At 38.0% G+C, this 27,548-nt stretch overlaps 1 protein-coding gene across 1 annotated transcript in view; it reads right to left on the bottom strand.

The window, feature by feature from the left end:
• Positions 1-1,492: 1,492 nt before the first annotated feature.
• Mon1 (vacuolar fusion protein MON1 homolog) overlaps positions 1,493-27,548 on the bottom strand; it is a 40,797-nt gene continuing 14,741 nt past the window's right edge. The window contains exons 4-8 of the mRNA XM_083131947.1: positions 23,188-23,431; positions 15,977-16,152; positions 13,691-13,811; positions 11,962-12,243; positions 1,493-8,141 (exon numbers count right to left, since the gene is read on the bottom strand). Coding sequence (XP_082988073.1) covers positions 8,001-8,141; positions 11,962-12,243; positions 13,691-13,811; positions 15,977-16,152; positions 23,188-23,431 — 964 coding nt within the window. The 3' untranslated portion in view covers positions 1,493-8,000. The remainder of the gene's footprint in view (positions 8,142-11,961; positions 12,244-13,690; positions 13,812-15,976; positions 16,153-23,187; positions 23,432-27,548) is intronic.

Raw genomic sequence — 27,548 nt, 5'->3', positions numbered from 1 at the left:
CAATCAACCCACCATATTATAACTAGGGAACGGAACTTTATGTGCTAAAAAACTCAGAAATATTTATTTTTTATGTGTCATAAATGTTGAAAATATGTGATAAAAACAGGAAAATATGTGACAAAAATAAAAATATTTGGTAACAAAAACAAACTATAACATGCATTTTAAACACCTGAAATTAGTTTCTAAATGATTACCTCTTAGCGACCTATTTTTTGGAAGAGTTGCAGCGGATCACCATAGTTTTTTCCAAATTCTCCATTGTAAATCTGTGACGATTATCTCTAAAAAGCATTTATATTGTGAGAAAGATCGCTCCACGTCACAAGAAACAATTCTTGCATATTTGAAGCACGAAATGTCACTAACGCTGAAGTTTTCCAAAGCTTCCTCTTCCTCTACTTCACCTCCTTCCAAAACACATGCAATTTGGCACAATGTTTGAAAACCTTGGTTTTTCCCCAAAAGTTCTGTACATTTAGACATTTAGATCCAGTGAGTTCTTTCAGTTTCGTTTCTACTATACGGACTTTACCAATGGAAGCTGCCAAAGTGTTCGCGGACGATTCAAGCTTTCATATGGAATTAGAGAGAATGGACAGGTTTGTTGAGATGTATGCCAATTCGACTTTTAAGGAGGGCTCCATCAACAGTTCTTGCAGAATTCTTCTTTGTCGAGATCATTTACAACAGATACAATTTTTTTCAAAGTTCTGGGCATAACATCTGCATCGCGTAACTACAGGTGTAGGGGGAAGGGGAACCTCAGGACATTTTTGTTTAAAAATGTCTATTCTTCTAGGCGACTTGATAAAAACTTTCTTCCCATTTGAAACCAGTTTATCGACATTGGGAAAAAGAGCTCTTATCTTTTCACATATTCTATGCAACGCATGCGCGACACATGTAACGTGCACCATTTTGGGGTAGCTAACGGCAAGACCACTGCATGTAAGCTGCAGCATCTGTCAAGAGAAGAACATTGTCAAATTTTATGCCTTCTGGCCACAATAGCTGCATTGCTTCATTAAAAAGCCTTGCTATCGTTACTTGTAGCCAGCCACAGCTACTCACAGCTATTTTCTCCCAATAGGATCGTAGGCGAGGTGCCAGAAGTCTGCCAGCGAGGGTGTTCAAAGACAAAAAACCTAGCACTCTCGATATGAAAGAGGTGGGGAGAATAAACATTTTTCCTTCGAGGATTTCGAGGTAGATGAAGTCAATGAGCGATTTTATGTATTTAAAATGAAAATTCGCAAAATATGTATTTACATACGGAAAACTGGAAAATATGTGTTTTTATGTAAAATAAAATTTGCTGTGTTGACATATAAGGCTATGATCAGAATTTTTGCAAAAATGAGGGTCTCTATCTTATCGCAGAAAAAACATTTATTTACCTGAAGTTCCTTTCCCTAATTATAACACTGAGTATTGGACATTTGGTGAAGGAAATTTTCATGAGGGTATCGAAAATAAAACTACATAATCAAAGTCCACACAATTTTCATTCCAATGTGTCATATGAAGGTGGAAGGTGAATTAAATGTATACAATTCTATATGTATTTACAGTTTAAAATTGAAGGATTTGTATTGTAGACAATCAATATTTTTTTTATCACAATCTAAACAGAGCCATCTATTGGAGAAATAATGAAACTACACATATTATTTTGAAGTTAAGGCAGTTAATATATTGCTGTCTTCTGAAAAAATAGACATGATGGGTAAAAATGGATTTCATTTTTGGAATCAGCATGCTGAAATTATTCAGACACAACAGTCATCTGCGATACATCGAAACCCATGTCGACCAGTGTAATTAATTGAATTAGTTTTTTGTATGAGTTGTGTCAATTGCAATGGGATCATTACAAACCAGAACTCTCCATGCTTTAATCTAGTCCAGAAAACATGTGCTATCTTGGAGCCCACCGAATGCATGAAAATTTCCATCCCAGAAATGAAACAGAGGGAGAGCTTTTTTAAAATCTATTTTAAGAACTGCACATTAAATGTCTTCACCCCCACCCCACCTCTCCTTATGGTTACACCAGCAATAGAATTAGTCACGCCAGCCCTTTATGTAAGGAATGTTAATTGGAATACAGTATGGTTCCAAACTCGACCTCCTTTGCCATTTGGGTGTTGGTGAAAATATAAAAATTTGGCATACACCTGCATGCATAGAAAAAAATATCTTTTGGGGCGAGGGGCCATTCAGAAATCTACCTAATATAACAATTTATCATCGTCTTCACATCATCTGCAACTTGGATCCATATGGTAAACCAACTTTGCAAGTCAAGCTGCAATTAAAATAAAAACAAACACAAACAAGAAACAAGAGAAATATGTATCTTACTCAACAGTGAATTGGCGTTACCCCCCCCCCTCCTATATGCCTTCATGGCGTGGTGCTAAGCACAGGGGAGCACTTTACCTTTTTTACCTTTACTCAACAGTGAAACAAGGAGCCACGTACACAAACAGAAGAATTAACATTCATGTGGGTGTAGTCCACTGTAATTAAAAATGTCTTGTACTTCTACACTGATCATATTCTCTGCATAACATCTATGGCTCAGTATGACTAACCAAGGCATTGTTCAAAGCTCTATATGCTCCATTACATTTTTGCTCATAATGGAACTGCAGAACATTGATATATAATTTGGAATGTATTTTGCAGGCACTCACACAGACATTTATAAACAGAATCATTACAAAAGCATGTCTTTTTCAATTAGAAATAATTTACACAAAATAATTTGCAACTTCGATTATATGTTTTTCAGGGAACTATGGCTGAATAATTCATAACGCAGCAAAATATAACGTATGAAGTTGGCAGTGGCGTATACTGAGTCCAAGATCTGGGCTATCTCATTACATCACGTGGTCCTAGACTATGAATAGAAATAAATTTACCAACTCCTAAGAAATCAGGTTGCCAACTCATAAGAAATCAGGTTGCCAACTCATAAGAAATCAGGTTGCCAACTCATAAGAAATCAGGTTGCCAACTCATAAGAAATCAGGTTGCCAACTCATAGAAAATCAGGTTGCAAGCTCATAAGAAATCAGGTTGCCAACTCATAAGAAATCAGGTTGCCAACTCATAGAAAATCAGGTTGCCAACTCATAGAAAATCAGGTTGCCAACTCATAGAAAATCAGGTTGCCAACTCATAGAAAATCAGGTTGCCAACTAATAGAAAATCAGGCTACGAACTCATAGAAAATAAGGATACCAACACTCAGAAAATAAGGATACCAACTCATAGAAAATAAGGATACCAACTCATAGAAAATAAGTATACCAACTCATAGAAAATAAGTATACCAACTCATAGAAAATAAGGATACCAACTCATAGAAAATCAGGCTACTAACTCATAAGAAATCACGTTGCCAACTCCAGATATGAATAATATTATTTACAATTTCTGATCGATTTTTCTCCTGTATGTTATTCTCTAGACTTCAGACTACACAGATAGCCTAGCTAGCCTAGAATATACGCTCCTGGAAGTTGGAAAATGTAAAATCCAGGAAATTGGGGTTCCACTGCACATTATGCAAAATTAATTGTAATTGTATTTTGATTATTTTACATTGCATTTCTACCTTTAGGGCCAACAAGAATGAAAGATGAATTAATGATGTAAATGACGAAACAAATGAAATGAAACATCCAACTTCTGGCTTTCTTAACATGCTACTCTAACATTTTTGGTTTGGAGACTCAATCTCGATTCTTTCCTAGCACTGAAAGCAATGCATATCCAGTAGGGATATAAGAGCATCTCTAAAAAGTAACTGTGCACATTTTTCTATCTATCCTTCATGTTTCTATTCACTATGTCTGATTTTTATGTCAGCTCAGTGTAACAGAATTTTTTTCACTTAAGTTAAGGATATATTCTCTCATTACATGAAAACCTCATTAATTCAAAGTTCAAAGGACCAAAAAAATGTAAACTTCAAATTAAATGACTGGATTATAAAAACTTCTCAATGTGGCATCTGTTTTTCAAGTGGAAATATATTAGTTCAAATTACTCCAATCACAGATATTTTAAACTTGGCAAGAACTTACAAAGCAAGTACAGTGGAATCCCGATTTTACATTTTCCACATTTTACGTTTCATTAGTTTGGTCCCCTGGAAAACATAAAATCGAGGTTCCACTGCAAAGAACTATATTGAAATTCTTGTGTATTTGCATACAATTATGCACAAGGCATAAAATTTAAGTCAAATCGAGTCTAGTAAATATTCTTTAGAACTTTTGATTCAAAAGATGGTAAAAAAATAAAATACAGCATACACTGTACACGATTCAGATCATATAGTAGTTATGATCGAGATTATGATTATGCTACAAAACATATGGCTTACATGAACCTACCAATGACAAATGAAGATTATAAAATCACCATGAATTCTTATGTTTAACAATTATTCAATAGTTTTGTTATGCTCATTTTGACAAGATAATTCAACAAGTATTCAACTCCTTTCCAACTAAAGCTTTTTCACTGTAATATAATAATTGGATTTTCTTTCTATAATCAGTTACCATAGTGCCATACTCCTTTACCAGAGGGTGCCAGGTCAGTTCTCTTGCAATATAACACTTCAAAAAGGGTGACAAAGAAGATATTAAAATCAACTAAAGTTAAAAACCATCATTATAGCCGTATTTTCTACTGTAAATGTGATGTGGGCACGAACAGAATTTTTATAGATCAAGGAATGTAATTTTCATTATTCACACATTGTAATTACATTTGTGAGCAAACTTCTAGTACTTAAAGACTATCACACTATGTACACACACTGGGTACTCGCATGATGTTTATGATGCACTTCAAAAGAGGCATAACCACAATAAAAAGGATGAAGAGTACACAAAATTTTGTGGAAGTACATGTTCGTGACCGAAGCCATGAATGTGCCAGAAAATGAAAACCCTGAAAGAAGCAAAAGAAAAACTGGAAGAACGATAAAAAACATTTGAAGGAAACTGTGCCAGATATCGTGAAGAGTTCTGCTATAACTTCTAAGGTTAAAGCAGATCTTCTAGGGAATCTGTCAGAAGCTAGATAAGACTGAAGAATATTGAAAATAATAAGTGTGCAGCCATGGACTGAATCGGTCATAATTTCAAACATTATAATGCTGTTGTCATAGTAACTTGTTAATTTTATTAATGTGTTATGGCTAGGGAACGGAACTTTGTGTGCTAAAAAACTCAGAAATATTTATTTTTTTATGTCATAAATGTTGAAAATATGTGATAAAAACAAGAAAATATGTGACAAAAATGAAAAACATTTGGTAACAAAAAGAAAATATTACATGCATTTAAACACCTGAAATCAGTTTCTAAATGCTTACATCTTAGCGGGCTATTTTTTGGAAGAGTTGCAGTGAATCACCATAGTTTTTTCCAAATTCTCAGCTGTAAATCTGTGACGATTATCTCTAAAAAGCATCTTATAATGTGAGAAAGATCGCTCCATGTCACAAGTAACAATTCTTGCATATTTGAAACACGAAATGCCACTAACGCTGAAGTTTTCCAAAGCTGCTTCTTCCTCTACTTCAGCTTCCAAAACATGTGCAATTTGGTACAAAGTTTGAAAACCTTGGTTTTTCCCAAAAATTTCTGTACATTTAGACATTAGCACTTGAGCGTTAGATCCAGTGGTGGATGTAATATTTTCCCCCAATAGGATCGTACACGAGGTGCCAGAAGTCTGCCAGCGAGTGTGTTCAAAGACAAAACAAACCTAACACTCTCGATATGAAAGAGGTGCAGAGAATAAACATTTTTCCTTTGAGGATTTCAAGGTAGATGAAGTCAATGAGCGATTTTATGTATTTAAAATAAAAATTTGCAAAATATGTATTTACATACGGAAAAATGGAAAATATATTTTTTTATGTAAAATAAAATTTGCTGTTGACATATGATCAGAATTTTGGCAAAAACGAGGGGATTTATCTTATCGCAAAAAAAACAACATTTAATTACCTAAAGTTTCGTTCCCTAGTTATAGCTAAAGATAATCCTTGAAATGAACAACCCCATAAAGCAGAGAAGTAACTTCAAAGAGCAATAAGAAGGCATTTTCAGCACTAATTAAGAATTCTCAGGGTATGAGGATAAGGAATTATGATTGGGCAACAAGTTTCATTTCAGAAAAATCTGTCTGATGAGCATGTCAGATGTTTTGACTACCACTAAGAATCTAGGTACCAGCAATTCGGGTGAAGATGCATCTCTTCCTTTGAACCCTCATCTGTGTGATGCATCTGCTGTTCTGCAACCCAGAAGCATCAATACAAAACTCACAAGCAATCATACAGGAAAACCAAGAAGCGAAACACTGAGTAATACTGGCAAGAATGGAAGTGAAAATTTTAATAACAAAAGTGTGAAGAAAGTAACCAGGATGAACTCAGACAAAATATACGCATAAGATTGTTGTGCAAAATGAGCTTGAATGTGCAGCAACATTTCCAAGAAGGATTACAAGATAACATGAAACATCTGACAAATATGCTGTTGGGTATTTTCTTTTAACCAAGGGGAATATTCATGTTCATGTTTAGGGAATAAAAGATGGCAGTAGTATATTAAATCCAAGTAAGTGAGACTTATTCACTTATGTGAATTTAAGGGGAATATTGTTATGTATTATTGGGAAGTATGAAGCCAAGGGGATTTTCTATTTACCAGAGTGCTGGTTGAGTTGCCTCGTAATATAACACTTCCAAAAGGATGGCAGAGATGATAATAAAATCAACCAAATTTAAAAACCATCATTACAGCCACTGTGTGTAACATAGAAAAGAAAAATATGTACATAGGAATCATTTTACATTACACTGTAAATATGATGTGGGCAAAAACCCCACTTTTATACATCAAGGAATGTAATTTTCATTATTCACACACAGTAATTACATTTGTGAGCAAACATACATATGAAGTTATTCAGTACTTAATTACTACCACACTATATACATACCACACACTGGGTACTTGCCTGAATTTCATTATACACTTACAAAGGCATAACCACAACGAAAAAGGATGAAGACTACACAAAACTTTGTGGTAGTACATCTGATCATGTAGGAATGGAGCAAACATCTGTTACTACAAATTACATTTAATCTTCATGGGACAGATTCATCTGTACTCTATAGGAATTGGCCAATATGAATATTTGCGTAACTGTACAGTTGCCAACAATTCTACCAATCCAATATTCTACAAATACTTGGTATTTAGGTGAATGATTAATATTATTTATTTATCCTTCTTTTTTTAAGAATATAAAGGTACCTTGGTTTTCTATCTCCTGTGCCATGAAGGCACACTTGGGATGTGGAGGTAGGACTCCTGCAGATTCTCGACCCTAGCCACACTGAATGTCAACTGATCATCACAATGCTCTGGCTACCTTTACATCTTAGGGCTGCCCTTCCATCCTCGCTGGTACCATTAATTTGGATGCTGGGTGAACCCCAGGGCTACCTTATGCAGGGATCTTGTCAGGAAAATTTCCACCCGAGATCATCTACCCTGGGAATCAAACACAAGTCACCTGCATGACACCCCATGCCCTACTAACTGGACCACCTTGACTGTTTACTTGTTTTGTACAGTAAATGTCTAAATATGCAGATTACTATTCATAATACTAGATATGCAAAACCTATTTGGTTGTTCCCTGGTGAAGTCAACGAACCATTCCGGTTGGTTATGAAAAGTTTGCATTGAATATTGGATCGGTATAATGTTGGTTATCGGTTTCATCCCTAATATACAGTATATACATATATCAATCACCTTCAGTCAAAATGACATCCACAGTCTTCTGACATACATTTTCCAGCATGTTTCATACATTATCACATCCTGTACTACACTGGGAATAATTCATGATTGACCATCTAGATCCGAATAAACACTCTAGAAAGTTGGTGCATTAAGTATGAAAATTCTGTCTTCTTCTTTCTTAATCCACCTCAGCAACTTGTTAACTGCATTAATTGCATTAAGTTTTGTAACTAATGGCTCAAATGTTATATACAACTCAAATCCTGACGTAACCTGAAATTGAAAGATATAAACATTCAATGTTTCAATCATAATTTCAACCGTTTTTCTTATTTGTGAATTGTTAACATGTTCTTCACTACTTCAACACTCATAAAACTCATCACTGTAAATTAAACTAAGACATGCAACAGCTAATTAGTGTAAAATGAATATTAATTAAGAATCCATCTGAATCTCTACAAATATTTGCATTTTCTCATTTTACATTGCTTTTCTGCTAAGTTTGGTTCATCACAACAATGAGAATTAATGGTGATTATGTGAAACTAATGAAGGGACCATACATGCACATGTACTTCCAAAAGCTGGTACATGAACCAGCATGCTTGACCTAATATCAGTACAATGTAACTGCCCACCTTAATATAATTACTATGTTTTTCCATGCCTTGTTTGTCATCAAACACACAAATAATACATTGATTCTTCTTGCAGAAATAATTATAACTCTCCACATAAGATGCTGTCAGTAATACCCCAAAATTACATGCATAAAGGTAACCTTGCAGTTGAGGGGGCAATTTTAGTTTTGATCTCACTGTAAATTGTAAGTTCAATATTAAGCAAGTCCGTTTGCTTCAACGAATCATCCAACTTTTTCACTTCGCCAAATAGCACTTACAATTTAATAAAATAAAATACAATGAAAAAAAAAACTGACATCACGATTAGAAATCTCCATATATTAATAACTTATTTATCTACATCATGTGTTCATAAATGTACATCATATTAATTCAATATGTATAACGTTTTCACGAAATACAACAAAATAGAAATTAATAATAATAAATATATATGATACATTATGCATGTTAAGCAAGAAATAAACAATACATAATAAATTAAATGAATTAAATATTTGGGTCAGTCACAAATGCCAATAAATCTAACCTGATATTTGTGGCATAATCTCCCTTTGAGGGTTAAGATCTGAGAAGGCTTCAAGTTGGACTATGCATGGTGAGCACTTCTAGTCTCATCATTGCTTTTTCTGAATTTCTACGCAAGAGTGTGTAATTATTTCTTCTCAAGTTACTTACTAAGTGAGAGCATTGAGTATTGAACCACACAGAACTTTCTGATTAAGCATAAAGTAGACTTAAACTTTGGCATATTATCGTATTAGCTTCCGTATTAGTTCTATTTGGCTATTTTTACACCACTTTTGTACCTCTTGGATTCATTGCAATGATGAGTATGAGTAATGATTGGATGAAATTGATGTACACACACTCACAAAAACCATTCATATCCAGGGTGGTAATTAAACCTGGGTACTTCAGCCATCACAATGGCTCTGTATCAGCTGTTATACAGGTAAGAATTGAAACACCAGTCAAGGACACCATCACATAACGAGTTAAGAGTGTTCTTTAATTGTATTGTTCATTGATTCCATTTACATGAAGATGAATGAAGTATTATTTCTTGTACACAAATGTAAATGTTAGCAACATTTGTACCTTGTTGGATAGCAGATGACACAAGGAAGTAATTTAAGTAATTTGTACACTTCGTGTCATACCAATTTTGTTATTAATACATTGCCAAGTAAACTAAGATTGGATTTTTTATCACCACTTGTAAGTTTAGATCCACCCGTTACTTACATGTGATTGTTATTTGGGAAATAGTTTATTCCGACCAACCCCTTATTTGTTGGTTATCAGAAAATGCTGAAATATGTGCCATACAATGAGCTGTTTTTTCCCAATTAGCATTTTTATGTGGAAAATTGTCATTTAAAAAACAAAAAACAATAGAAATTCGATAATCTTGAAAACTACTAATTTTCAGACGGGGTATCATATGGTCAAAATTATTGTAAATTGCCTCTACTTTAACCCCTTTCAGAGAATACATCTAATTACAGGTCACCCTGTATACAGGGTGTCTCATCTAACATTGCGACCTGAAATATTTCGTGAACAACAACAAATATTGAAAAACTGGTTTCGCAGATATATAGGTATGAGAGGGGCTCATGAAATTAGTGGACACAATACGTTCAACTACGTAAGGAAGTATGATTTTCAACACAAACTTAGTTTTTTTTTAATGGAAACCCCATTTTATTTTCAGCTCATTTGAAAGTATGAAAAAAGTCATTAAGAATGGCGTTTGTTACATTGTAATACGCAAGTAGTTCTCAAGTAAATGTAACCTGAAGTTGACGCTTCAAACAAACATTCTCACAAGTTGATTCGTGTGTCGTAACATGCCATTTGTGTATCATAACAAACATGTTACTCTTCTGCATACTATGCTTTGTGCTTAGGAAAGTTGTTACGTTCCCAACAACTGCGGGTTGTACATAAGTAAACTGTGACAAATTATCTAAAAGGTTCTGATACATCTTTCTGAGTTATCAAATAAGGGTTTATTAAAAAGTATAAATTTTAAACATTCCGTCATCAGTTACATACATAAATGTTAGTACATTAACATCTTTCTAATTTTTACTTGACGATCATTTATTTACGTCATAATTTTTAGTACATTGGAACAATCAACTCTTCTTGTTTGGTCATGACAAATCTTTAAGTTTTCAACTTTGAAACTTTGCAGCTTATACATTTTCCCTTCAAATTGACTTATCAAATTTATCAAATAAAGCAAGGGCGTATCAAAGTACACTGATTAACCAGATGTTTGTGATAGTGTACGTACGTCAGAACTGTTGCTGAGAAAATAGTATTTTCAGACTCTGAAAAGGTTGGGATGATACTTATCTATGGCAAGTGTAGGAAAAATGCAGCACATGCATGCAGGCTGGATGTGTGACGACATTTGCGCTTGGCTCTGCCGACCCGCATAGTGAGGGATGCACCTTCACTCTCAACTTCAGGTTACATTTACTTGAGAACTACTTGACGTATTACAATTATACAAACGCGATTCTTAATGATTTTTTCCGTACTTTCAAATGAGCTGAAAATAAAATGGGGTTTCCATTAAAAGAAAACTAACTTTGTGTTGAAAAACGTACTTCCTTACGTAGTTGAACGTATTGTGTCCACTAATTCATGAGCCCCTCTCATACCTATATATCTGTGAAAGAAGTTTTTCAATATTTGTCGTTGTTCACGAAATATTTCAGGTCGCAATGTTACATGAGACACCCTGTATATACTTTGGACAAATCCAGATATTTTACTGCCTGGAATATGGATAGTAAAACCGGACAATCTAGATTTCGGAGATCATCATTATCAATGAATATGAATATTTACTTGTTCAAATCAGACATACATCATGCTTATGGGGAAACATCTTTCAGTGTCTATCTATATGTTCAACACAACGTTAAAAGTTGTCGGATTAATAAAATTTGCTTCACATCTTAAAACTGATATCGTGACTTGGTGATGAGGTCTCTCACTCATGTGCATTGCTCCGCATATTACCAGATGATATCTCCGAGAATTTGTGACATCCTATTCTTGAGCCAACTCTGAATTGATGAGGAAGATGAAACTTACAGCATGTTAAGAGTTTTATTACAATAAATTCTACCTTAAAAGTGGAAAAAATATTATAAACCTCCCCCCACCCCTATCCGGAGTGTCTCCAAATTCCAGATTATCCAGTTTTACTATCTGGATTCTGGATTTGACCATCCCTAGTACACACTACACAAAATGAAAGTTTCTTATTTCCCTGCTAACACCTCCCATAATCTGGCTACACTGTAGTATGAGACCATCTTTCCCCTCCAGTGTGGCCAGGCCACAAAATATAGAAAATTTCATTTTGAATAGTGTTTACGGTTTTCTTCCATTTGTATTATATGAAAATAAACACTTACCCATCCTAACATGGTCTCTTTCTCCAGCTGTTGATAAAGCAGTTTAAGCGGCCGAGAAGAGGAATGAATTCTATAGTGCAAATACTGATATAAACTAAACAACCGTTCCCTTTCTTCTTCTATATGGTAAGGTGGTTCAAATTCAGGACTAGTGTACTGGGCAGTTGACTTTGACTTGTATAAAAAGTGTCTTACATCCTGGATAGCAACTTGAGAAATAGAATATCCTTGACAATTTATTGATTCGTTAATTGCTTCAAGGCAATTGCACCTTCTCAGCTTCTGTAATATAAAAATAAAGAAATAAGTTTTTTATAATTGATTAATTACTGATTCTAAGGCAATGGGTGTTTGTCTTAGAAAAAGAAAGAGCATATCTACACATTTGCTTTCACACAACGAACATACATGAATTATATATATAGGGACCTAAACGTTTGCAAATTTGATTTTTTTTATTATTGCAGAAAGTTGATAAAATTATATGCTAGTTACATTTTCTTTTATCCACAGTTAGTCACAAAATAATGCAAATTTGGTTTTGTACGTGATTTTCAGCACTTCTTGCGAATTTTGTACCCAGAAGAGTATTCTATGTTTAAATAATACTCCGACAAGGAAACAATTCCTTTGTGCAGTGGTTCGTAGTTGATCTTGTGACACATTGTCCTCACGGTGTCAGTTAAACACCAACACTTTGAACTTAGAGATTTTATTTGGGCAGGGCTCACATCATAATTGCATTGTACTCAAAAGGTCCCAGGTTCGATTCCCAGTGGAGGTGCATTGCACAATGGTTCAAATCACTCTTTAAACTTTAAGTCCAGTCCCAATTAGTCTATTTGAGCATAAAGTGGACTCAAACCTTCTCACACCAAAACAGAATATGATAACCATTCAGTCATGTTGGAGCTCTGGTCTAGGGTCTACATAAAAAGTGGTTATAAATCTAATGCAAACATTTTCAGTCAGTTAAATATCCATTTGTCATAACCTTCATTATTCTTTCAGAGAAGGTACGAAATGCCTCATGCATATTGTTATACTAGGGTAGTTCGGAAAATAACCGCCATTGTGTCGTGGCGCTAGTAGTAGTGGACAGAGCGCAACCGTTGTTACATCACTCAATCTGTGATTCAGTAAGCTTCAGGCTGTGCTAGTGAGAGCATCGTAGTGCGCACGTGTGCTGGTTATAACGTTACAAAATGTGTGCTGCTATCGAAAATCCCGCCAAATGCAAGGTACGCGGAGTGATAAGATTTCTTTGGACAAAAAATCTGTCGGCGGCAGACATTCATCGTGTATTGTGTGCTGTATACGGCCCAAACATTATAGGTGAAAGTGTTGTGCGTCAGTGGATCAGATTTTTCAAAGAAAGAACACACATTCATGATGAACCTAGGAGTGGTAGGCCTTCTGTAGTGAGTGATAATCTTGTCAAGAAAATTGATGAAAAAGTTTGTGAGAATTCCCAGGCAGCTGAGTTTTATGCCAAAGGGATTGGTAAGTTGGTGAAACGCTATGACAAGTGCTTGAATTTACATGGCGACTATGTTGAAAAATAGAGGACAGCTGTACCTTTCAGATGTAAAGTAAAAATCTGTTGTATCTATGCGGGTTTTTTTATTTACGGCCAAACGGCGGTTACTTTCCGAATGACCCTCGTATAAATCAGGTTTCTTTCTATCACATGAGATTAGTGTTTTGAAACAATCAATCGTACACTTACCTCTACAATCTTTTGCTTTGCTTCTGACAAAGTAAAAAATACATCTCTGTCTACAGTAAGCAGTAGTAAGCAGGCTTGGCAGTCATCTGAGAGATATGACACATGTCCATGTAAAAATCCACTAAAATGGAACATAAATTAATGTAAATTCAACATATAATAATAAATAGCAAATGTGGCATAAAAATTCAAAAACTCGCACCTTTTAATTAGATAAATCTTTATAACAAAATGTACACTCGATTTCAACAAATTGTATAACTCATTGAAAAGTTTGTGGTAGTTGTGGCTGAACTTAAGACTGCATCTCTTAACCATGTTTTTGATGTATAGCATATAATGTGCTAGCATATAAATCCTGTTCTATCTGTTTCGGAAATTTGGACCAAAAAAATAACAAGTACACTTTAACAGTAACATTACTCTCTTTTCAACTAGATTCATGGAGATTCCACATATAATTCATGGAGACAGTAATTCCTGCATAACTCCCTCAAGTTCTAGTCATTTGTAGCCCATAGGCAGCCTGTATTTCCAACGATGCTCCCAAGTCAGCTATACTATAACAACACTTTTCATAAGTTTTCTATACTTTAACAACTCTTTTCATAAGTTTTCTATACTTTAACAACTCTTTTCATAAGTTTTCTATATTTTAACAACTCTTTTTATAAAAAAAAAAGAGAGAGAGAGAGATAGAGACAGAGAGAGAGAGAGAGGGAGAGAGAGGGAGAGAGAGAGAGAGAGAGGGAGAGGGAGTGAGTTAGGGGGGGGGCGGATGTGGGAGATGGTATTCCCAGCCAGAACAATTTTCGCAAAGCATCCCCCCAGCTAATCACAAGGCTTGACCAAACATCCCCCTTCCCAGCTAAAATTTTCCATGTCAAGCCCTGGTGTCAGTTGAAGTAGAAACCTTTATTTTAGTTATGTACAAGGCTTTGTTGGTTGACAATAGGCTATCATTTGCATTCAAAAACTTGCAAAAGTAGCAATTATATATTGCAACTCTAGACTCATAAAGTGAATTAACAAGAAGGATTTGAAAATATACCAATATTGATATTCAGAATAAAATAAATAGTTCTATATACCTTCAAATATTAAACCTTTCTAATTCTTTCTTTTCCTTTTTAACTTTACATAAATAGTTCACCCCACGACGGAAACCTAATTTACTAATTTCAAATTTATATTGATGTTAGGGGATACACCTTAAGTTAACTGAAATTTTAGGTCATAAAACTCTAGCCCTAGTTAGTAGTAATTCGAGACCTCTTCCCAAAACAGCTTACCACAGCAGATGTTTGATGATATGAACAAATCATCGATCAGAGTTAACAGTAAAAAACAAAGCAACGATATGTATTAACAAGATAATATTTGAGTTAAAAGTGCATATCAATCTATGTTCTTCTATATACAGTATATAAAAAATGTGTGTGTGTGTGTTTATATATGTATGTATGTATGTATGTTTGTTCAGGCATTCAGCCATAACTCTCGAACGCCTGGAGCAATTTCAACCAAGCTTGGTACACATATGACTTACAATCTGAAAAGAAATACTGTGGGGGTACGACACCCATGGCACCCCTACGGTTGGGGGGTGGGAAGAGGATGACATGTAAAAATAATTGAAAGCGACCGATATTACTGTGGAAACCATAGTTTTCGGGGTCACTAAGATGAATAGTGACACTCCCAATGCCGTTCAACTCCAAGTTCATCACCTATCGGCATGAGGGTGAGAGGGGGTGAAAAATAAAATGTCAAAAATGACCTACATTAGTGTCGAATCCATAGTTTGCAGAGTCGCTAAGCTAATTGGTGACACTTGTGTGTGGTAAAATGGGGATATTATAGTTAATTTGTAAAACATTTTACTTTATAATTTGTATACTGTACTCATACTTTTAAATATTTGTAAATAAAATTAGTTACATTTTACACTATAGTTAGATATTATATCTAAAGATATCTGTTTGGCGGTTACGTGGAGATAGGTAATTAACTTTATTTAAGTTTATCAGAGTTAATTACTATAGTTAGAATTCATTATTTTTCGTAATATTAGATTGGGATAAATAAATACCTGGGCAATGATGGGTAATCAGCAAGTAGCAAATACAACATTAAGAAAAACCTTCATTAGAAATTGCACATTGTGCACTGACTCTTCCTATTCACTTGTGAACTTAAAATTTGTGGGTAACAAAGATTTACCTACTAAAAATGTGCACATTACCCAAGCGTTGATTTTCTCGTTTCTACACTAAGTTAACTCACCTAGAATCAAACTTTGGCAGACATATTGGAGTCCAGCTTTCAGCTGCTTTAAATGATTCAGAAGAATTTATCAGATTAAATATCAGATGGAGATCTACAGGATGGATGAAATACTTCTTCATTCTTACTAAAGTAATCAGCTGGTTGTGTGCTATTAAAATCGCAAACACAAGGTTCTGAAAATGAAAAAAAGAACATTATTTTACTCACCCTATATCAACAGATTACCTTACTGAACTGTGGAAACAGGGTGATGCTAAATTTTGTGCATTAAAAAATACAGTTACTTGAGACTGTTCTTATTCTAATGGAGAACGATAACACTTTTGCCAATTGTGTGTGACCATCCTACATATTCAAATATACATTTTCATGCTACTCTTTTTCGCTTTAGGATAATATTTGAAGGTCCACTATCTTAAATTGTAGTGAGAGTACCAAGAAATTAATCAGTTTAAAGAAAAGACCAGCAAGGATAGCTTTTTCTACACTGTGTTTACTGCTCAATGCCATATATTCAAATATGTAATGCTCAATGTGCTTTTACAACATATGCATAAATATCTAACTTAAAACCGTACTAATGTATGGTGATACTGTTTTCTTACATCAATGCTAATTTGTTAAAACACTAAAATAACACAAACAGCATGATGAAAAATACTTAGTTCTTCCGAGCTTACGACTCCTGGCTGGTTGAGAGAAGACGGAGTGGACGCGGTTGTAGTTCCACTGGCATTACTTGATGTGTCTGCCGGCAGATGTCGTTGCAGTCTTGCAGTGTTGGTAAGTCTTTGTATGTTTGGATTGTTGGTTGGGGGAGATACAAGACCACAACGACATCTGCCGGTATATGTATATATATATATATATTGGATAAAAGCAAGGAGGGCCAAAAGGGCTAAGTAAAAATCAAATAAGGTAAAAGGAAACACTCACCGGACAGTAGAAAAATTCAAAATTTTCGCTAATTTATAGCATCATCGGTGTGAGAAGAAACAGAAGACGGAACCGGAAGTTGGGGTCCTGCAGAGTTGCCAGGTCCCCATTGAAGAAGAAGCGGTGCGTAGAACGAAAAAAACACTGTTTCGTCACCAGGCTTGTCGTAAACTGTGAGTGGGGAGGATGAGTTGGGAGGGAGGGCGGGAGGGTGGGTGAGGGTGGGCATTACTGGGTGGCCTTGTTCAGGCCAGGTGGAGTGGTTGCACTCATGGCCGATATATAGGCCCTCTCCCATCTTTTGCGAACAGAGGTGTTGGCTGGTTGGGGTAGGAGGTGGATGATCGCTACCCGGAAGCAGTCGTTGAAACTGATGTTGTGGTGGTTGGTGTGGACGGCGACAGTGAAGTCCAGGTTGTGGGTGGAGGAGCGGTGGTTATTGATGCGGAGGTTGAGGGCCGTTGATGTTTCCCCCAGGTAAAAATCACCACAGATGTTGCAGGTGAGGATGTAGATAAGGTTTGAGGCATGGCAGGTCCCTTTGGGATGGAGGGTAAATTTGCCAGTGGCCGTGTGCACCTGGAGGGTGTGAGAAGTGATGAGGATGGGACAGGTCTTGCACCTGGGTCGGTTGCATTTATGGGCAGGGGGGTGTTGGATGTGTGGTGAAGGAGTGTTGTGGACCAGGATGTTTTGGAGGTTAGGGGGGCGTTTGAAAACCACCCTGGGTTTGTCGGGAAATATGTTTTTGGTTTCGGGATCACTGTGGAGGATTGGGAGAAGAGAGTGCAGTGTGTGCCTGATTTTGTTGAGGTGGGGATGATATTGGGTGATGAGTGCAGGTGGGTTGGTGGCAGCAGGTTTCTTGGTGGTAGTGGTATGTGAGGCAGCTCGTGATATTTGCTTGGTGACCAGGATGGAGGGATATCCACGGTTAACCAGGGCCTGGTGTAGGCGGAGGTTATAATTCTGGCGGGAGGTGGGTGAAGAGTTCAGGCGCTGTCCCCTGAGGGCCAGAGAGAATGGAATTGCTTTTTTGGTGTGGAACGGGTGGGAGCTGGAGAAGTGTAGGTATTGCATGTGGTTGGTGGGTTTTATGTGGATGGAGGTAGTCAGGTGTCCTCCCTCGATGTGCACGTCCACATCCAGGAAGGTGATCTGGTTGGGGGAGTGTGTCCAGGTGAATTTTAGGGAACGGAAGTGGTTAAGTTGGTCCAGGAAGGCTGACAAGGATGGTTCTCCATGTGTCCAGAGCATGAAGATGTCGTCGATGAAGCGGAGCCAGAGGAGGGGTTGGAGGGGTTGGGTAGCCAAAAACTCTTGCTCAAGTTGGCCCATGAAGAGGTTTGCATAGGATGGGGCCATTCTGGTACCCATGGCTGTACCTCGGATCTGTAGGAAATTTTGGTTTTCAAAGGTGAAGTTGTTACAAGTGAGGACAAGGTGGGCTAGGTGGGTCAGGAAGTTGGTGCTGGGGTTGTGAGGTTTGGGTCTGCTATTGAGATAGAATTCTATGGAGCGGAGGCCATGGGAGTGAGGTATGTTGGTGTAGAGGGAAGTGACATCAATGGTGGCAAGGATGGTATTTGGGGGCAATGGTGGGAGGGTGCTGATTTTCTGGAGGAAGTGGTTGGTGTCACGGAGGTAGGAGGGCAGAGCTTTCACAAGAGGCTGGAGATGGGAGTCAACAAAGGCTGAGATTCGTTCTGTAGGTGAGTTATAGCTGGACACAATGGGTCTGCCAGGGTTGCCAGGTTTGTGGATTTTGGGCAATAGATAGAAGGTGGGGGTGCGGGGATTGTCGGGTATTAACATGGCGGTGGTACGAGCTGTTAGGCCTTCAGGTGGGCCACGGGTGTGGATGAAGTCCCGGATTTTGGTGAGGTGTTCGGCGGATAGGTCAGCTGTGGTGGGTTTGTAGGTGGAGGGGTCAGCCAGCTGGCGGTTGGCTTCCGCCAGGTAGTCTTGAGAGTTCAAGACCACCGTGGTGGACCCCTTGTCAGCTGGGAGGATTTTGATGTTGTGGTTGTTGCGGAGGTCTCTGAGAGCTTTCTGTTGGGGGGGATTGAGGTTAGGTTGGTTGTGAAAGTTATTTAAGAATGAGCTGTCAGAGGTGGTGGAAATGACGGCAGTGATGTATCTTTCCAAGGGGTGGTTGGTGGGCAGGGGGGGTGGATCTTGGGAGGAGGGGGGGCTAAATTGAAGGAGGCTCGGGTGGGTTTCACTGGTAGTGGTTTGGAGTGAGGGATTTTTGGCCCAGAAATGTTGCCATCGGAGGCTGCGAGCAAATGTGTGTATGTCAAAAAGTAGGCGGAATTGGTTGGGGGGAGTTGTGGGGGAGAAGGTGAGGCCTTTGGATAAAACAGCTATTTCATCAGTGCTCAGTTTATGGCTGGATAAATTGAGTACAGTCTGGTTGTTTTTGAGTGGGTTAGGGTCATTGGTGGTCATGGATCTGGTAGGGGTGGGTTTGTCCGTGGACTGGTTGTTTCCCAAGGTGCGATGTATGGGAGTGCAGTTTTGGTTTTCAGGGGGGGTCTGTGGTGGTGTGGGAGGGGTGGGCAATGGTAGAGGGGGGTCGGGTAATAGTGGTTTTACTACCAGTGAAACCCACCCGAGCCTCCTTCAATTTAGCCCCCCCTCCTCCCAAGATCCACCCCCCCTGCCCACCAACCACCCCTTGGAAAGATACATCACTGCCGTCATTTCCACCACCTCTGACAGCTCATTCTTAAATAACTTTCACAACCAACCTAACCTCAATCCCCCCCAACAGAAAGCTCTCAGAGACCTCCGCAACAACCACAACATCAAAATCCTCCCAGCTGACAAGGGGTCCACCACGGTGGTCTTGAACTCTCAAGACTACCTGGCGGAAGCCAACCGCCAGCTGGCTGACCCCTCCACCTACAAACCCACCACAGCTGACCTATCCGCCGAACACCTCACCAAAATCCGGGACTTCATCCACACCCGTGGCCCACCTGAAGGCCTAACAGCTCGTACCACCGCCATGTTAATACCCGACAATCCCCGCACCCCCACCTTCTATCTATTGCCCAAAATCCACAAACCTGGCAACCCTGGCAGACCCATTGTGTCCAGCTATAACTCACCTACAGAACGAATCTCAGCCTTTGTTGACTCCCATCTCCAGCCTCTTGTGAAAGCTCTGCCCTCCTACCTCCGTGACACCAACCACTTCCTCCAGAAAATCAGCACCCTCCCACCATTGCCCCCAAATACCATCCTTGCCACCATTGATGTCACTTCCCTCTACACCAACATACCTCACTCCCATGGCCTCCGCTCCATAGAATTCTATCTCAATAGCAGACCCAAACCTCACAACCCCAGCACCAACTTCCTGACCCACCTAGCCCACCTTGTCCTCACTTGTAACAACTTCACCTTTGAAAACCAAAATTTCCTACAGATCCGAGGTACAGCCATGGGTACCAGAATGGCCCCATCCTATGCAAACCTCTTCATGGGCCAACTTGAGCAAGAGTTTTTGGCTACCCAACCCCTCCAACCCCTCCTCTGGCTCCGCTTCATCGACGACATCTTCATGCTCTGGACACATGGAGAACCATCCTTGTCAGCCTTCCTGGACCAACTTAACCACTTCCGTTCCCTAAAATTCACCTGGACACACTCCCCCAACCAGATCACCTTCCTGGATGTGGACGTGCACATCGAGGGAGGACACCTGACTACCTCCATCCACATAAAACCCACCAACCACATGCAATACCTACACTTCTCCAGCTCCCACCCGTTCCACACCAAAAAAGCAATTCCATTCTCTCTGGCCCTCAGGGGACAGCGCCTGAACTCTTCACCCACCTCCCGCCAGAATTATAACCTCCGCCTACACCAGGCCCTGGTTAACCGTGGATATCCCTCCATCCTGGTCACCAAGCAAATATCACGAGCTGCCTCACATACCACTACCACCAAGAAACCTGCTGCCACCAACCCACCTGCACTCATCACCCAATATCATCCCCACCTCAACAAAATCAGGCACACACTGCACTCTCTTCTCCCAATCCTCCACAGTGATCCCGAAACCAAAAACATATTTCCCGACAAACCCAGGGTGGTTTTCAAACGCCCCCCTAACCTCCAAAACATCCTGGTCCACAACACTCCTTCACCACACATCCAACACCCCCCTGCCCATAAATGCAACCGACCCAGGTGCAAGACCTGTCCCATCCTCATCACTTCTCACACCCTCCAGGTGCACACGGCCACTGGCAAATTTACCCTCCATCCCAAAGGGACCTGCCATGCCTCAAACCTTATCTACATCCTCACCTGCAACATCTGTGGTGATTTTTACCTGGGGGAAACATCAACGGCCCTCAACCTCCGCATCAATAACCACCGCTCCTCCACCCACAACCTGGACTTCACTGTCGCCGTCCACACCAACCACCACAACATCAGTTTCAACGACTGCTTCCGGGTAGCGATCATCCACCTCCTACCCCAACCAGCCAACACCTCTGTTCGCAAAAGATGGGAGAGGGCCTATATATCGGCCATGAGTGCAACCACTCCACCTGGCCTGAACAAGGCCACCCAGTAATGCCCACCCTCACCCACCCTCCCGCCCTCCCTCCCAACTCATCCTCCCCACTCACAGTTTACGACAAGCCTGGTGACGAAACAGTGTTTTTTTCGTTCTACGCACCGCTTCTTCTTCAATGGGGACCTGGCAACTCTGCAGGACCCCAACTTCCGGTTCCGTCTTCTGTTTCTTCTCACACCGATGATGCTATAAATTAGCGAAAATTTTGAATTTTTCTACTGTCCGGTGAGTGTTTCCTTTTACCTTATTTGATTTTTATATATATATATATATATATATATATATATATATATATATATATATATATATATATATATATATATATATATACATGTATAAAATAATTTGCCCACGCTACAAAGTCAGAGGTTCTACCTAGCTAAGCATGGGCGTTTCACTGTTTGTGTCACTTCATCCATGTCATGACTTCTTCATTCATCCTTGTTGTTGTACTTACCCATAGAGGCACAAAAGTGACGTAAAATAACTAAAATAGAAATAGAGTTTGGGGTGGGATAAAATACAGCCATCTAAAAATAGTAATGTAGTAAAAGTAATAAAATAATGTCCTAGCACAATTGAGTAGCGTTTGACATAATTTCACAGTTCAAACAGCACTTTTCACGGCTGAGTGGAGTTCCACTCCACCTCTCCCCTCCATGTTCAAGTAAGATCAGCAGGAAACGTGTTTTTTAGCTGGCCGTTGGAGGTTCCATAGCAATAGTTTATTAAGGAATTCTCCCGAGAAATCAATAGGCCTGGCAACGTTGACGTGAGCCGCGCTGATTGTTCCTTTCTCCTGCCCTTTCCCGCACCCACCGGCACGATGTGCTTCTGCGCAGGTTTTTTTGCTTGTGGTTCCACTATAATTGCGACGATGAGGGTGAAACTGATGAAGTGACACTCACAAAGAATATCCATGCCCAGACAGAGATTTGAACCTGGGACCCCTGGCAATGTAACACACTGTGCCAATAACCACTTCGCCACGGAATTCGGCAAGAGAAGAATGGATTTCCTGTTCGGATGAAATATTCAAGATAAGAAGTTTATTATATATTTTATTCTTGCACATAGGACTACATCAATATTTCACAATATGGGTCTCCATTTTCTATAAATAACCCAGAAATACTTGAAATCTTTTTCTTACTGTTTCTATTTAAATGATACAGTGTACATTTTCATTATTATTTGTAAGGTATGTATTTTTAATCACAATGTCACATCACTTCAAAGTCACAAACTGAACAAAAACTAGTTCTCCTCGCATCAAATTTTTGTCCATTCAAGCCCAGGTTTTTGAATCAAGTATACGCTGTTGACAAATGTGTATGACATGTTTTTCAACTGATTTTGCCTCTGCTGTAAGATTTAATTTTTTTAAAAAAAATGTTATTTAGTGTCACTTTTCTACCACTTTGGCCTAATCACAACAATGAAGATGAGTAATGATATGATGACATTGACGAAGAGACATTCAAAAAGTACACCCAACCCGAGACCCCTGACATCATAGCATACTGTGCTAACCACTCTGCCACAGAGGTTGGTCCCCTGCTGGAAAAAAAAAAACTTCTACCTCCGTGAAACATTAGTACATCACATCAGTTAAAATGTGTCTTAAGTGTTTGCATCAAACTAGAAGGTACATTAGTTACTCACATACCTTTATTTTGCCACACGTCTGTATTATTGTCTGAGTTATTGTTTCTCTGGTGGACGACGTGAGGGGTAAGCACTTTACAGCACCTAATGGAAATGCTGGTTCCCGTTCCATGAAGTTTAACAAGTGATCAATCAGCCTTTCTGCACCGGCTAGCAATCTACGTAGGTCATAGTTCCGTCTTTGCTCGTATATCCTTGTCAACTGAGTTAAAGTGAGAACACTGACAATCTGATTGTATACATATCTGAAAAAGAGATGATGATAAATAATTAGAAGCATGCATATTTCACATTTGACGGAAACAAGAAATGTGAAAAAATGCACTGTAATGTTCAATTTCATGTTTTTGAAAGGTGTGAGGTAGTACATTTTCCTAGCATGTTTGGTCATGAAATGATGCGAAATAAACTTTTGAAAACTATATAAAGGTAAAGGTAAAGTGCTCCCCTGTGCTTAGCACCACGCCATGAAGGCGTATAGGGGTTGTGGGGGTAATGCCCTACACTTTCTTGATCCGGTCGTGAGTGGGGGTGATGTGATCAGCATCACGCCCCTGGCCGCCTTTACCCCCCAGGGTTTCCCCCAGGTACCCATGTTATTCGACGCTGGGTGGGCGCCAGGGCCGCTTTAACCGTTAGAAAAGTTCCCGGATTTGAACCGGCCGGGGATCGAACCCGGGACCTTTAGCATGGTAGTCAGACGCGTTACCGACTGAGCCACCGCGGCCAACTTTGAAAACTATATTCAGAGTTTATTTACCAACATGGCACTTTCTGAATTATCCTGGGAGTTATGCAAATCACGGAAAATTGATTAATTCTGCTGTAAATATTTGGGAAGCCAAATTGGACTCCTTCACACAAGAATACAATTAATACTGTGACAACTATATAAACATGCTGTTGGAAGGAAAAAGTTTATTTTGCGTAATAAGTATAATTTTAATATCAAATATAGGGTTAAATTCACTATTTTAGCACTGAAATGCCATTCTATATACTGCTTTTGTTCCTGGAATGTGCCTAGTATTTGTACTGAAATCTTGCTCTTATTCACCATAAATATGTCACTAAAGAGACAAACAGAATTCTCATATATAAATAGGGATGATACAATTGTCCAGCCAGAGGCAGGAAATGGCGAAGGATGATGATGATGACAATTGTGTTGGTCCTTTTACTGGGAACTCTTACTTTATGGTATGGGCATCCGTTGACTCTGCATTTTTATAATGGTGCTTATGAAGGGGGTCTTATCTTTCAGAGACTCCTGCATATTAAAGTGCAATAAATAGTGTGTCTGCAATTAAAGCCTAGTTTTCCTTAAGCTTTAAGTTGCTGGAAATGGTCATTTGAGACTACAAGTTGACATGGAACAAAATATAAAGAGCAGACAAGGCTGTAAATTATGTAAATGAAATTGTACATGCACTTGTACAGTCTCGGACACTGCCGGCTTGTAACGATTCCATTGAAAGTCAATGTATTCATTATAAGCCGGCAGTGTCCGTGACTATACACACAATGTTTCATTTGCAAAACCTGACATCTGATTAGAGAGAACATGTTGGCTGGTAAGCTGTAAGTTGATGACTTGAGTGCAGAATGTAGCAAGGACCAAGCAAAAGGTAGCCCATGACATACTGAAACAGTTTTTCATGTATGTACGCATTGCTTGCATTATAGAATTATTTTCTTGTAGTTTACGGTTATTACAAGCATAAGAAAACAGTTTTTCTTTGTGACGTTTCAGGAGAACACACGCTCCTTTCATCAGACATTTATTTTCATTTTGACTAAAGATACAGTTATAACAATGGTTAGTAATTTTTAAACAAAAAGAATCCGTTATATAATGGACGTTGTCAATGTTACATTGTTGTAATATAGCAACTTAACTGTGAAAAAAAGCAGTCTGTTGTATTTTTATTTGAGATTTTTTAAATTATGAATCCCAAATATCATCAGGTAATTCAAATTCATCATTGTTTTCACACAGTCTCTTGATGTTTTCTGTTACATTAAATTTCAAAGATGGTGGCTTACTCCATTTGTGAAAAAGAAAACTCCATACTGGATCTACATTACCATTTTCATTATTTAATTTATTCCAGTGTTCTTCTGCAATGAACGAAACTTCCCAGACATTCAACTCTGTGTTTCCCGTTAATCTTTTTAAAACCCTTCTCTTTTTAATCAAATGTTTCTCTTCGATGATATGAGTTGACAAACCTGTTCTTGGGTTTAGATTTATAATGTCCAAATCGTGTTCGTGCCATCTTATTGCCATTTTCCTTGCTGTTTGTCCCACATAATCCTTTGAACATGAACAACTTATATTATATATTCCTGTGGTTTCCGCATCTGGTAGAGAGTTAATCATTTTCAATTCATTAAATGTACATTCCAAACTTCTTGGTGATTTAAAAACAATTTTGAAATCAAAACTTCTGAAAATTTTTGCAATTTTATGTGAGAATCCCTTGTGGAATGGAATGCACACAAATTTCTTTTCAACAGATTTTTCATGTTTGTCTGTATTTCTCTTTTCCTTTAGTTTTCTTGCTACTTGTTTTTTGATTTGGTTTATTCTGTTAGTGTGAAAGCCATTTTCTTTTGCTATATTAAAAAGCCTTTCTTCTTCATTTTTGATATCCTCATTATTAGAACATAGTCTTTGTGCTCTCAGGAAAAAAATTAAAAATATGTTATCCATTGTTATACGCGAATGTTCTGAATTGGCATGGATGTATTTTTCACCCGCTAATTTTTTTTTCTATGGACTGATGTTTGAATTGTTGAGTCAGTTGTCTTAATTTGCAGATCAAGGAAAGAAATTACATTGTTATTCATGGGTTCACAAGTGAATTTTATGCGACGATGTGATTCATTTAACAATTTAAATACGTCCATGATGGTGTTATCATTTTTAGCAATAATTAGCACATCATCTACATATCTGATGTAGAGTTTGATATCCGCACCTATTGCATTAACAATTGGAGATTCTATGTAATGAAGGAAAATGCTGGAGATGATTCCGGATACTGGGTTTCCCATTGATAGACCATTACTTTGCTGATAGATTTTGCCATCAAATATAAAGTAATTGTAATTTGCACATACAGTAAACCATCGAACCATTTCCCATGATTCTACTGGGTTAACCTTCATCTCAATAAGCCATCTGTGTAATGCATCTGTGGCACCTTCTATTGGGACACTTGGATATAAATTTTCAACATCAAAACTTGCAATACGATACTCATTATTCCAAACAATATTTTTTAGTTTCTGTTTCACTTCATATGCATTTTTAACACTGAATGGTGTTTGTTGTTTAATTATAGCAAGTCTTTCAACTAAATATTTGGATAGTTTGTATGCAGGATGTGTGAAAGTTGCAATGATGGGTCGTATTGGAGTTCCTGGTTTGTGAGTTTTTGGTAGTCCAAAGGCAATCGGCAGGGTTGAATTTTTGACAATGAGTTTTTTCTTCATTTCCCTTGGTATTGTGATACTGCTTTCAATTACTTTCTTTACCTCATTTATTATTTTATTTATAGGGTTTCGAGAGGTTTCTGTGAAATTGTTTACTTTGAAACATTCTTCCATTTTTTCTTTATAGTCCTTAATTCGGATAAGGACAGGTTTATTTTCCTTGTCTGATTTTATTAAGAAAATGTTGTTTTCTTTCAACCAGATCTTGAAGCCATGAACTTTTTTCCCCAACCTTATATGCTCTTTCTCCCGTTCTGTGTATTTTGGACCTCTGTTATTTCTTCTGTTGTATTCAAAACTTAACCGTTCATCAAGAGCATCATGTGTGAGACTTCGTAATTTTCTCTTTTCCTCCTCATCATCTAAGAAATTCAGTGCTTTTTCTATTGAAATCACAAAATCTTCTTTGTGTATATAAGCATTACCAACTGCAAATTATCCAAATATTTAGTTGAAAGACTTGCTATAATTAAACAACAAACACCATTCAGTGTTAAAAATGCATATGAAGTGAAACAGAAACTAAAAAATATTGTTTGGAATAATGAGTATCGTATTGCAAGTTTTGATGTTGAAAATTTATATCCAAGTGTCCCAATAGAAGGTGCCACAGATGCATTACACAGATGGCTTATTGAGATGAAGGTTAACCCAGTAGAATCATGGGAAATGGTTCGATGGTTTACTGTATGTGCAAATTACAATTACTTTATATTTGATGGCAAAATCTATCAGCAAAGTAATGGTCTATCAATGGGAAACCCAGTATCCGGAATCATCTCCAGCATTTTCCTTCATTACATAGAATCTCCAATTGTTAATGCAATAGGTGCGGATATCAAACTCTACATCAGATATGTA

The sequence above is a fragment of the Lepisma saccharinum genome, chromosome 1 (assembly GCF_977018435.1).
Source record: "Lepisma saccharinum chromosome 1, izLepSacc3.1, whole genome shotgun sequence".
NCBI classification, from domain to species: domain Eukaryota; kingdom Metazoa; phylum Arthropoda; class Insecta; order Zygentoma; family Lepismatidae; genus Lepisma; species Lepisma saccharinum.
Note: the sequence above shows the minus strand (reverse complement) of the source record. Positions and strands in the feature narration are given on the sequence as shown.